Genomic DNA, 13,673 nt, shown 5'->3' on the forward strand with positions numbered 1-13,673 from the left:
TTAACCCGTTAAAATTTAAAACCCGTCTCACGTCGAATCAGCCCCAAATAAAATAATGATCAATAACAAGTCCTCCAACCTGGGCTGTTCGACCCTGCCCCTGGATACAGCCCATGGGAGAGTAACATGCAGCAGGCGTACCCAACCTTTGTCGTCATGGTAACAATAATAAGCATGCAGTTAAGGTTGTCGAGGTTTGGTCATGGTTTGGTTAGTTTCAGGCACAAAAACTACTTGGTTAGGTGGTTGGTTAGGTTCAGGATAGCATTGTGGTTTTGATTAAAATAAGTACTTCCTTAAGATTAGAGGACCTTTGTTGTCATGGTAACAGTCCTGAACACTCAGCTAAGGTTGTGGAAAAGTCATGGACAAGACAAACAACACTGACTATTGGTTAGAACCGGAAACAAACGGACTTCCTCTTAACGCAGACTTTGTCGGCTTTTTACGACATCAGCTGACTTCATCCTTTGTTCATGTCATAATCACTGCGGCCACTAGAGGTCGCCTCACAGTAAAATGAGTCGTAATAAGAGACATAAACACACGCACAAATATTTTCCAACGCGTGCCCAAAATCCATTAGCTACAGCTCTGAATCCAGATCTGTATATATTGTTCCAGTTTATTATATTTGGACAAACTGCCAACTTGTGCCTTTGTGCGTATGGTTTCCATACATGCGGACCACATGACGTGCTGCACACACAGCTATATTTACAGCTAATTAAATAATGGAATGACAAGCAGACACAGGGATCATTGTTGCAATGGCATTTCCTTAACGGGGAGGAATTTATTCATCAGATGCATGAGGCAAATTTCCTCCGTCACGTGGGCACAGTGTGTGTGTGTGTGTGTGTGTGTAGACTGTATGCTGGTGTGTGTAATCTTATTAGTTGGGGTGTATCCTCTATAAGTCCTCAGACAGTCATGCTGGTTTGAACAAAGAGTGATTAGTCTGAGCTGACCTGAGATCAGATATTAAACACAATCAGTCTGATAATTTCAGTTGACTGTGCTCCACTGATTTGAACTGAGCTGCACAATCTAACCTCTCCATAGAGCCCATCCTTTTTTAAGATACAACCTTTTTTTCCTTTAATTTCTGCTTTACATTAACACAAACCTCAGTCTCTTGCCTGCTGTCCTCCGCTTAAGAGCCTATTAAGTATGTTTTTGGGCATTTAAAATCTTTATTACAGTGGAGATATGACAGGAAATGAGGGACAGGAATATCCAGTCTCCATGTCTTTGTTTTTCTTTTTCTTGTGTTCTTCATTTCCTGTTTATTGTAACTTTTAAATGACTTTTTTTTAAGCTGAAAAAACTGAAACCCTACTTTAATGTATTACCTCTCCTGATTTTTTCGCTCCAGTCACCACCACTGCTGCAGAACACAAATGGATGTTTTCAATCAACACTCCTCTGTGGTCTTTTAACTCATAACGTCACTGAGTTAAGTTTACAGTCTGTGGTCGAAATGGCCGACAGCATTAAACTCCACACATTGTCTTGTGAGCTGCAGAGCTGATTTCATTTACTCTACGACCAAACAAAAGCTTCCCACGACCAAAGCAGAATGTAAACAGCACCCTGCTGTGGTTTTGTATGTTACAGTTGAAGCTTGTGTGCCAGAAAAACAAGGCGGGGAGTTTTTAAATGGAACAGGGTCAGAATTTACCTTTGACACCGAGCGGAATAAACTGGAACGTCAGCTTGATCTTTACCAGGTTGGATGACAGCGATGGTCGAGCCACAGTTTCCCAGGTCAGTGTCCACTATCAAAGGGGTGTAAAATCAGATCTGGACTGTTGGCACTGAACAATCAGACAGTTTAATTAAAGCTGCAGGAACAAAGCTTCCAGTCTGTAATATCTGCTTCTTTAATCTCCTCCCAGCGTGACAGCCTTCCAGCATGGATGACTTATTAAATCTCTGCTTGGTGCCCCAGCAACAGAACACAATGAGAAATGATGTGGTAAGCATGGTGGGAAACTCTTTTTTTTAATACATTCACTGGTCAAAACTTCAGTTTGAATATTTTAGGAGGAAAACAGGAGCACAGCAGGATCCTTCCGACAATTTTCTCTTCAGAATATTACATTTTTATAAACTTTTTTTTTTTAATCTGTTTTTACCTTTAGCTTACACTCCCTGAAGACACCAGGGTTGTCCTTGCACTATTTTTGCCCTTTGATTGTTTCTTCTTGTGCTTCATTTCTTTCTAAGTCTATTTTTTTATGGTCTTGCACTTTTCTTTCTTTCTTTTACAATTGTCGCTCCTGGCTCTGGCCGTCTTTTACATGATTAATTCATATTTTATCAGTTGTCCTTCCCTCCCCGTCTCTTTCCTTTCGCTGAACTTTCCGTTCCCTTTCTTTCATCCATCCTCTGTGGTGTGATGGAGAGATCGGATCACTGTCATTTGCAGGACAGACAGCAGACAAATGAAAGCAGATCAATAGGAAATAAAACAGACAATAAAAGTCAGATTTGTTCTTTGACTTTCAGCTGTGGGATCAGAGGACAGGAAGGGAGGGAAAGGAGGGATGAGGAGATCGTTTATGAGTCTCTCTCTCCATCTGCCTATTTCAGATCTGTCGTTTCATATTATTTCTCTCTGTTGCTTTATCTAATTTCTGTTGTGCCTTTCTATCTGGATCTTTACTTGCATCACTCTTTTTTGATTCACAGTTTCTTTCTGCTTCTAAATCTTGTTGAATCACAATATTTCTTTCTTGTGATGCAGAGAAACCGACAAATGTTTGCATTTCCATTTTTTCCATCTCTTTTTGCTTCATAAACTACTGTAAAAATGACATTCTTTTTTCATTTGTCTCTTTCCATCTCTTAATCTCTCTGTATTTCTCTCCTATCTTTCACTGTCATCTCTTTTTCAGCTCGCTCATTCCTTCTTCTCATATTTCTTCTTCCTTTCCATACGTCTTTATACTTGATATATCCAAACCTCTCATTCTTTTCATTTCTCTTCCTTTGTTGCACTTTTCATCTGTCTATCTCTTCCATCTTTCTCTGCACTTCACCTTCTGATCCCCCCCTCGACACTCTCTTACCCCTCCCACCCCTGACCACATCCATATGTTAATAATAAAGTCTCCTCCAGCTCCACCACATCTATGAGGAAATCCTCTGGCAGATCATCCATGTATGTCTGATAAAGAACAGTACAGATGCTTCATCCTTACTCTTCTCTTCCTCCCTCTGTGATTCTTTTTATGTGACTTTCATACCACAGCTCATGTCGGATCTAAAACTCCGGCCTGACCCTACTGGAACCACTGTGTGGATTGTGTGTTACCCCTCCCGCAACCGCTGCGGCATTTAATGAGCCCGAACCTGATTAAAATCTGGGGGAAGATAAATAAAATGAAACTCGACCTGATCAAGCCTGAGGGAATTAAGAGAAATTAGAGCCAGACCCAGCCCGAACCCGTCTGGTCAGGGCAGAGCTGATTCAGTTTGGGCTGAAATCCAAAGCTCTATCACAGAACATTTATAGCAGGACAACAAGCTGTCAGCCCTACACTGACATACCATCACCGTATACAGGGAGTCGTGATCCTGGCACCCTGATGAAAATAAGTCTAATATTCACTTTGCTCATTTTTGGTCTCCACCGCCTCTGGAGGGAAACGTCTCACTATGGGCAGGGGACGTACGGTGGCTTTTCAGAGCTAAGATGGCAGCGATGAGAGCTGTGAGAGTGAAGCAGACACAACGACGCTCTGCCGCGCTGATAGGAACTGCACAGCTGTTCGATGGTTATCTGCAAGTTCAATCTGCATCGGTCATGTGGGTGATTTTGTAAATGACAAATAACTTGTTTTGTTGCTTAGACTCAAAGGGCTATTGTTCTCGTCAGAGGTTAAAGAGGTCACATGACACAGTAAATAATGAATGATCACATGAAAGCAAAGGGGAATAAAATGCTGGATAAGGGGAGAAAGTATCATCCCTCTCCTTCTCTTCCTTGCCAGCCAATCTGCCTTTAGGCAAACACCTGGCATCAGCCTCAGGAGGCTGTGTGTGTGTGTGTGTGTGTGTGTGTGTGTGCGTGTGTGTGTGCAGGTAACATTGGCTTAGCTGTGGCTCCTCATCAGGAGATAAAAGGACAAAATCCCACACCCTGAAGAAAGCCCACCCCCATCACACACACACACACACACACAGAACCTTGAGTGTCAGTCAGCTGAATGAAAGACAGCCATTCATTGATAAGACAGACAGTCACATAAACAGACTGTCTGAGAGAAAACAAACCAGACCACCGTCACTCCTCTGTGCTCCTTTCAGTCTCCAGAGGGGTCTCGGTGTGTGAGTGTGTGTGTGTGTGTGTGTGTGAGTGAGTGAGTGTGTGTGTGTGTGTGTGTGTGTGAGAGAGAGAGAGGGAGGAAGCACTGATGGGTGTAAATGTGTGTGTTTCTGAGGTGAAACCTCCTTGGGGAGAGAGACAGAGACAGAGAGAGGAAGTTTCTCTGCTCTCATCGGTCCTTTAATCTGATACACAAACACACACGGCACCTAAGAGCCTGCCATTCACACATGGACACACACACACACACGCTCCCTCTTCACAAACACACACTTGTTAATGTGCAAACTGACCAACACTCAGGCCAAGACAAGAGTACGTGCACTTATACAAACAAGCTGCTCATGGACACACACACACACACTTATTTACAGCTATGCACACAAATACACACACATGTGCACATTAAAGCTGGGAATATTTTTTTATACCAAAGCCAACACAATACCTGAGTTTCACTGTCAAACCCCAAATCTTTTAATTGCTCAGCTTGAGGTATGAGGAAATATTTATTTACAAAATCAAACTGAACTTCTCGGAGGCCTGTACTGCTCTTTTCAGCTGTGGCTGTCTGTTAATTTCCGCTGTCAGTGCTGGCGTTCACTTTGGAGCAGGTCCAGTTGTCCTCGGCTCTACTCGCACTGTCTCTTTTGCTGAAAATTGATTTTTGCACATCAGGTCTGAGAAGGTTTTCCATGCATCCGATTTGGACGACAAAGAAACACACAACCTGCTAAAATGTCTGCACTTACGCACACGCACCGACATACACACATGAACAGTCACTGATGTCCACACAATCTACTGAGATATGAGTATACAGATTAACACATGTACAGCCACGAATGTGAAAACACACAAATGGCCAAAGGAAACACAAGTACACATACATACGTACACACTGATACACACAAATACACTGTTCCTCATGCACTCTTAGGTACACACACACACACAGGGAGCGAGAGGCCCGGCTGTTAATGGCGGTGGTCCTGCACTCCACAGTGGGATCTGTGTTTAGCCATGTTTAGAGCTCCATTTGGGGCCAGATAAATCAAGCTGCTGTCTACCAGAAGCCTCCATTAGGGGCCCTGCGAGGCCCCTGGACGGCCTGTCAGTCACCCCGTCAGTCAGCAAGCCGCCCTCCTCCAGCGTTTGAACTCATAATTACAGGGAGGCTCGGGTTGGCTTGGCCCGGCCCGGCCCGGCTCCCGTGTCCCCCCTCCCACCACCACCTCTGAGACGGCAGCGCTCACTAGCCCAGCGCTAATGCTAATACTAACAAACGACGGACGTTTCACCTCCAGAGGAAACAGCGCCGGGGAAAATATTTATGGAAACTGAAAAGCCTCCCTCCTTTTTTTTCCCTGACCCGTTGGCCTCTCTTCATCCATTTCCACAAACTCCTTCTGGAGCTTTTAGTTTTTATTTCTTTGAGTGACAGTTCAGGGTTTCCCCTCGAATTGGAGAGGGTTTAGCGCGTTGGTTAGCTGAGGAGCACCAGCGCCGGGCTGAGCTCTGTCTGCCGCAGATTAATCAAACACCGGTTAGAAGGCAGAGTGTCAAACACGGAGGCCGCAGTGGCTGCTGGCTTTTCGGGGAGTGACGGAGGAGGGAGGCGGAGGAGAAACTCCTCAGATCGGGGCAGAAACGCTCACGGAGCAGAGGTGGAAATTCACACCAAAGACCAAACAAACCGGTCGTTTTTTTTTTGCCCAGAGCTGGTTTGTCTCCTCAACAAGCCACTTTGACAGGTAACAAACAATCATTCATGGGTCTCACTCTGTTCTGAAACTCATCCATCATATGTTCGGCTGGTCACACGGTTTAAACATCGGGTGTATTTTGGAATCCAGCCACTGTGGCCGGCAGATGAAAAAGTTTCCTGCGCTTACACGTACACACGCATCGAGTCAGACGAGGCTCGCCAGCTCTCAGGAATTCATGAATAAAATATAGGCCCATAAAGGCAGCATGAACAATGGAAATATTATCCTCTGCTGCATAAATGCACAGCCGACCGCAGAGTATTCTCGCAGGGAGCTCGCTCCTCTTATCTCTGACGGCTCGTCGGCGATGGCCGGCCCGCTGCATGTGGAGACAAACACCGCTAACGAGGGGGAAATCCCCCCCAAATCCCCCCAACCGCCCCCCCAATCACCCAAGATTGATGCAGAAAATTTACCCAGCAGACATTCCTCCAGGCTGAAATGAAAGAGGTGCCTGGTTCACCAGCATTCCCGATTGGCCACACATTCCTTTGCCATTCTAACAACTGTGACTGCCGGCATGAGGCCACGGCTTCATGAGGTAAATATCCACAAAATCTCTACTTTCTGCACAGTCCCAGAAATTTCACCTGGTGAGGGTTTTACCTTGTACTGATCAGGTAAAGATAACGGTGGGAAAAGTGAATAAAAAACATTCTACCTTCCTTCATTAACACCACTGATGTGCCACTGGACACGGCGTTAAAAGCAGGACTAATGAAAATGGAGAATAAAAGTTGCACCTGTTTGAACTACTGTTCTCTGGTTTGTTAACCATCTCCTTATAAGAAAAAGGAAAATGCAAGCAAGTAAAAACAGGAACAGAAAGGCATGAGCTGAGAGAAAATTTAAAAAGAAAAATGAAAGAGGTTAGAAAAAAGAAAGTGGGAAAGGGAGAAATAGGAAAAGACAGAAAATTTGTCCTGTTAGAAAAAAAAAAAGCCAAACTGCTGAGCTGGCCCCAGGCCTCAGAAGCATGACTCCTAATACTGACATGAATTATTAATTCGACGCATTCATCACTCTTCTGACCGGCCGTCGATAGCCTCCATTATGGCGGGTGTGTATACATTACAGAGTGTATAGTGTGTCAGAAACTTCCCGCATACGAGCCGCTGGATGGCGGGAAGAGAGGAAGACAGAGACAGAGAGAGAGAGAGAGAGATGGAGATGGAGAGGAGAGTGGGTGATGGACAGGAGTGACAGTAGAAAGCATTAGCCTGAGGAGGCAGAGTCATGATATCAGACAGAGCGAAGAGCCAGAGCGGTGTGAAACTGACATTCTGACAATTCAAGCTGCAGATTCACACGAGTTCGAGATACGAGGTTTGGAAAAGTTTTCTGGAGATGATGGATACAGGTGATATGATCAGTTTATAGTGAGCACTTAAACCTGTTATTGCTGTATATGGTGAAAGGTGACTTGAACGAACACTCCAATATTAAACAAAACAACAGTAAGGTTTTATCTATTCCTGCGTCTCTCTAACTGCTCAGGTGAAACAGGTGATCAGTGGTTAGAAACTGCTCCCATTTTATGATCGATTCTCAAAAAGACCTAATAAATTGCCTTTTTCTTTTTCTCTCTGTCCTTCACTGTGGTCGACCTCTGTCTCTCCTGCCTAAAGAAACACAGCTGATGAAGTATGAACACAGTAAGTGATGCTGATTAAGCAGTTAAGGCAGTTTACATTAAACAGAGCAAGCATATTAACATTTAAGGCAGACATGTTTAGATCTGCTTCCCTGATAGCTTACCCTGGCAAGAGCCAAGCCGATCCGAGGCCAACGCCGTTTATTTGGGTTAGAACGGCATTAAGAACTTCAACAGCCTCATTAATTTCCTCTCATTAAGCTCCGACCGTGTCTCTGAACTCTGAAAGTTAATATGCAGTAAATGAATGCAGAGTTAGAGCCTCTGCGCCGGGCCCTGATCTCACAGAGCCAAACGGTGACGCACTGACAGCTTCAGCAGCTAATGAACAGATGATGTCACACCGCCCCGCCACGCTAACGACAAGCTAATGGACGGTGGAGCTGATGACCGCCAAGCCGGCCTCTAGAGTAAACAGCAGGGGCAGGGAACCATCACTTTGTCTCACACACACACACGCGCACACACACACACACACACACACACAAACACACACACAAACACAAACACACACACACACACACACACACACACACACACACACACCACAGTGACACTACATGTGCTTTCACCGTTCCATACGTCAGAGTTAAACAAAGGGCAACACAAAAGCTAAACGGCTGCTTTGTTTTAAGATCAGCTTTATTCTGACCTCAGCTACAGCACACACACTCACACACACTCACACACACTCACACACACTCACACACACTCGCACACACTCGCACACACTCACAGACTCCCACAGACAGAAAGAAAGAAAGGCAGAGAGAGTATCTACACATGGGCGTGTGGGTAAATGTGTATCAGTAACAGCTTTTATCTGTTTAAACTAATGAGACTTCATGTGTACGTGCACATCTTTCTGTGTGAGGACCAAAAAAAAAAAGCACAGAGCTTACAGAGTGAGGACATACTGTGTGTGTGTGTGTGTGTGTGTCCGTCCAACTGGGTGTGAGCTCACAGCTAATCACCTACAGAGAGGAAGTCCATAAATCAGCAGAATACAACTCTCACACTGTAAATCTACACTGACACGTCATCGCTGTGTGTGTGTGTGTGTGTGTGTGTGTGTGTGTGTGTGTGTGTGTGTGTGCGCGAGTTAATGAAAACAGCACAAGACTTCGCCAAATAAAGAGTCTAACAATCACAGTGAAGCTGCAGTGGCAGCAGGGTAAGTAAGGTGGCATAGCCATAGTTTCTTCACTCAGCCATGTCCTCCAGAGTCCTCTGGACTTCCATCGAGAGATTTCCCAAGTAGAACAATGAGTGTGTGTGTGTGTGTGTGTGTGTGTCTGACCTGGCTGTAAGTGGCGTCCAGCAGCGTGTCCAGGTTCTGCAGTGGTGCCGGGGTTTTGTCCTTGAATCGAGTCAGCAGGCGCCGCTGGATGGCTCTGAACTGGACCGCTCGCTCCGACAGCAGGTCCTGGTACTGCTGAGCACTGACACGCAACTGACACACACACACACACACCGGGACGCACGGTCAGAGACATGTTGTTTGCTGCCTGATACTATTGATGATATAAACAGTGTGTTTGTACCTGGAAGTGGTGGTCTACAGACAGGAAGTACTCCTGCAGTGGAAGCGGTCCACTGAAGCTTTTCTTGAAGTCCTTGACTCCCAGTTTGGAGAAATGTTGGTCGAACCTCTGAACCAGCTCCTTCACCACCAACCACATGTCCTCAAAACTGTCGCTCTGGATACGGTAACGCTCTGGCAAACAAACAGCCACATTTACACGAGGGCTTAGTAAAGAAACCTGACAATAACAACTATGAATGAAAAGGAAAGACAAAAGCCATTAAATAAAGTATGAAAAAAGTGCTGGGGCCTTTGATTACACAGTTGCTGTTGTTTTATATGGAATATTTTATGGTTTATTTATATGGCGTCTTGATCCATGTGTGATGTGTTACACAGTGTGAGCAGCTGTGAGTAAGGCTTTGCTCAGACTGTCCGCAGCGTGATCAGATCGGACTATGTAGCTACTGTCAATCTGGGTTTGACGTTGTAGATGTCTCAAAGGACACGTTGATGTTCGATTTGAGCAGTGTCCGGACTGAGACGCATCTGTAAAGATCCGAATGGAATCACATTTCAAACCACCGCCAATCCAAACATGGTTTGGATCCGATTTACAAAAATCACATTTCATGTGGTTTGTTTTTGCTGTCAATACTTTCTTAAAATCAATCTGGATACAACCTGGATATGCCAAAGAAAATGGATTTGGGCTGGCAGCCTGAACAAGGCCTGAGAGATATCAAAAGGTCTCAGCTGACAGTATGAAGAGGGTTCTAAAAATCCATAGAAGTAATGACAAAGCCCTGGGCAGTGTCCGGAGACAGGTCATTTCCACCGGTCTTGATGAAGGTGTGCTGTTGTCAGACTCACGGGAGGTCTTGGAGGCCAGCACAGTAACCTTGGCTCCTGACAGGAACTGGAAAGCCAAAGTATTCCCGTCCTTATCTTCTGATTTTGCTGAAAACTCTGCAGAGAGAGCGAGAGAGAGACAGAAAGACAGAGAGCAGTGTGATGAGACAGATAGGACAGCCTATCATGATGCAGGACGCCAACGAAGGTGAACAAGATACAGTCACACGGTTCACAAAGACACATACACATATGAGCAGGCACGAGCTTACGCGAATCACTCTTTACAGAAAAGGCACAGTCAGCATGAACACTGAGTGTGTGTTTAGACGTCAGAGCTGCTGATTGTAGCCGATGATTGTCAGATAACTGGGAAGGAGAACAGAGATTCCCAGGGTTCTAACACACACACACACACACACACACACACTCAGAAAATCACACATAAACATGCATAAGCACACTCATGTAAATACACGTTCACACAGCTACATGTCTCTCATTCCCCCCTCCAGCTTCCTGTTCATGCTCATGTCATTTGGCTTTGTGTAACGCCCCCCGGTGGCCATGTAAGTGTCTGGATGTGTGTCCATGTGTTACCTGGGAAGATGGCGCTGAGGTTGACCGGTGCCTGGTTGGTATCCACAGTGATCTTAAACTTGGTGGTTTTGGCCGGAGAGGAGGGAACACACACCAAGGCCAGAGGAAGACTGAACCTGGACTGGAGAACCCTGGGAACTCCTGACAAAAAAGAAAACATGTCGACATTTGAAAACATTTTCAGAGTTGACTTTTTATGCTGCATTCTCCTCAAGTTTTCCACAACTCCATTTTTCCATTTTTCCATTTGTCAGAAGTTATTTGTTAAGGTTACGTGTTTGTTTGCAAAGTAAAAACTAATATATCTGTTTTTCTTCATTAACCTTTATTTATTTTGAATAACGGAGAAGCTGCAAAGTTGCTGAATCATTCTGAAATATTTTTTGCTGCTCTCCAACCTCCCTCCTCCTGCAGATCTTTTCCTGAAAAACAGCCTTAAAGTCACAACCCACTTCCCCTTTAAGTGGCGCCCATCTCCACCAAACTCCCCTACGGCGAATCAAAAGAGGTCGGAACATCGACTCTCAGGCTTTCTCTCCAAACAGCAGTCAGGTTAACATTTGTTAACATAGTCAACACTGCAGATATTCAGATTACATGAGTATCTGAGCGCTACGAGACCCAGAGACTCAACATCAACACCAAGAGTGGAGGGGTGTTTGTCGAAGATCCGAAAGGGAAGTTTTGTGAAAAGTGGAGTGAAATATTGAGAAGAAAAAAAAAAGAGGGGAGGAGGGGAGCTAAGGCCAACTATAACTATGTTCTGAGCCTAAACAGTGCTGAGCTTGGCAGAAATCTACACTTAGCTAGAATAACAGAACCAGGGAAAGGAGGGACGGAGGAAAACAGTTGTTAAGAAGAGATGGAGTGAGGGAACCTGGGGAGAGGAGGTGAGCTAACGACAGGAGCGGGAGAAAACCTGAGTGGAGCAGAAAAAGGAGTGGAAATAAAGCAGCGTGAAAGAGACTGAAAGAGAAATAATATGAGAGACGACAGCCGGGGTGGGAGGGAGGGACGGTTTAATTATGGAATGTTCCAGGTTATTACAGATAGTAATAATTACCTGCAACTACCGTGCACCTTTTTGTTCCAGACATGAAATTATTATGCGATTATGTGAATAATTGGTTTGAATACATGAACGGAGGCAGGGAAAGAAGAGGGGAAGAGGTAAAGCCAAGGAAAACAGGAGAAAGAGTAAAAGACGTTTTAGAGAGGAAGAAGGACTGAAGTCCATTTTTTTTTCCCTCTCCTCACTCGGTTAATTTCTCATTGACCCTTCGTCCTGGGTGACTGCACAGTTCAACAACTAATCACATCCGACAAACACAACAAAGAGGGTTAGATACACATGTTGTCAAAGCGAATATGTAGTTTACTCAACGTATTTAATCAAAATTAGAAGCAAACCTCATTCGAAACGCTAACAATTATCCATCCAAGAAAAAATAATGCTGTGAACGAAGCATGAGAGATCTCATGCTAAATTAAGTGGGTGATTTTTCTTCTGCATACATTCAATTTATAAGGGAAATTTTCTGTTTACGACACATTACACACACTCAGCCTTTTCTGAAGACCCAGTTTTCAAACCGCTGTTTGTACGTCGCTCTGACAGTAATCAGAGCAGACATGATGTACACTGTGATGGATTGCCTGATTCAAACAGGTTTCAAGTCTCTCCAAGTTGAATTTCATAACATACTGAGATGAATGAAAGCCCTGGCTGCCTGAGAGGAAGGAAAAAAACATCTTTAAAAAAATGAAAAACTCTGGGGTATGCTTTGGAAAGTGGTCAACACAAGGTAAAGTATATGTGATATGTAATGAAGGGATAAAGGCTGTAGGCAGAAACAGGGATGCTCCTTTAAAATAGCTTCTGGTCAAAGTGATACGTGCTGTGACAGAGCAGACACTAACCCTAAATTCAAACTACTGCAGCCAATCAGAAAATATCAAGGCAGTTCCATTTTAGTCTGTATGAGGAACAGGGGGAACCTGAACGTCCCTGAACTGTCCCACCGTCCCTGTCAGGTAAGATCAGGCTGTTTATTTCATCAGTTTAACTTCAGTTTCCTTACTGTCAAATACTGAAACTTAGCAAAGGATGTTTCATGTTCACACTGCGGTTACCTGTGTGTTGAGACAGGCTACTGCGAGGAACTTAACATTCAGTCCATAATGATGGGTGGGGAAATAGAGAGGAGGTGGACACACACAGTAAACAGAGTAATAAAAAGTCAAAGAGACAAGGAGGAGAAAGACAACAGGGAGAAGACACAGACAGAAGAAGATAAATGAGATGAAAGGATGACAAGACAGCAGAGAGAGGAGAGACGGAGATGGAGGGGGGGAGGGACAGAAAGATAGAAGCGTGAAATAGAAGAAGAGGAAGGGAGTGGAGGTCATGAAAGGCTGGAAAAGACCAGGGGAAACATTTTTCCATCTCAGATTCAGCATCACCATTTACTAGTCACCACTGTGTGTGTGTGTGTGTGTGTGTGTGTGTGTGTGTGTGTGTGTGTGTGTGTGTGTGTGTGTGTGTGTGTGTGTGTGTGTGTGGTAGTAAATCTCGTCTTGTTTCCCTCCACCTCTGTACATTCCCAGGCTTTAATCACCAGGTTACACCCACAGAGCAGAGATTTACCTGCACGCTGTGTGTATCAGAGTGTGTGTTACTACAGTTTCACAAAGTAAATTTTAAAAATCAGAACGTTCAGGACATCTGTCAGACTGAAGACACTGAAGACAGTCAGGAATCCTCTGGCAGCTGAATCATATTTAATATGTAATTACAGCAACACACAACACAAACTGAAAATCGAAGTCTGTTTCCACCACTGACCCAAAACCTGATGTGAACCCACATCTGTCTAAAATCTTTATCTCCCTTTGATTTTAACTTTATTCACATTCCTTTTTTTTCTCTGCTGCGTT

At 44.5% G+C, this 13,673-nt stretch overlaps 1 protein-coding gene across 1 annotated transcript in view; it reads right to left on the reverse strand.

Moving 5' to 3' along the window:
* The window catches only part of bbs9 (Bardet-Biedl syndrome 9), a 124,497-nt gene that overhangs the window by 70,001 nt on the left and 40,823 nt on the right, over positions 1-13,673 (reverse strand). The window contains exons 15-18 of the mRNA XM_041044696.1: positions 10,737-10,877; positions 10,158-10,253; positions 9,304-9,476; positions 9,060-9,212 (exon numbers count right to left, since the gene is read on the reverse strand). Of these exons, the coding sequence (XP_040900630.1) occupies positions 9,060-9,212; positions 9,304-9,476; positions 10,158-10,253; positions 10,737-10,877 (563 nt within the window). The remainder of the gene's footprint in view (positions 1-9,059; positions 9,213-9,303; positions 9,477-10,157; positions 10,254-10,736; positions 10,878-13,673) is intronic.

Source organism: Toxotes jaculatrix, chromosome 8 (genome assembly GCF_017976425.1).
Source record: "Toxotes jaculatrix isolate fToxJac2 chromosome 8, fToxJac2.pri, whole genome shotgun sequence".
NCBI classification, from domain to species: Eukaryota; Metazoa; Chordata; class Actinopteri; family Toxotidae; genus Toxotes; species Toxotes jaculatrix.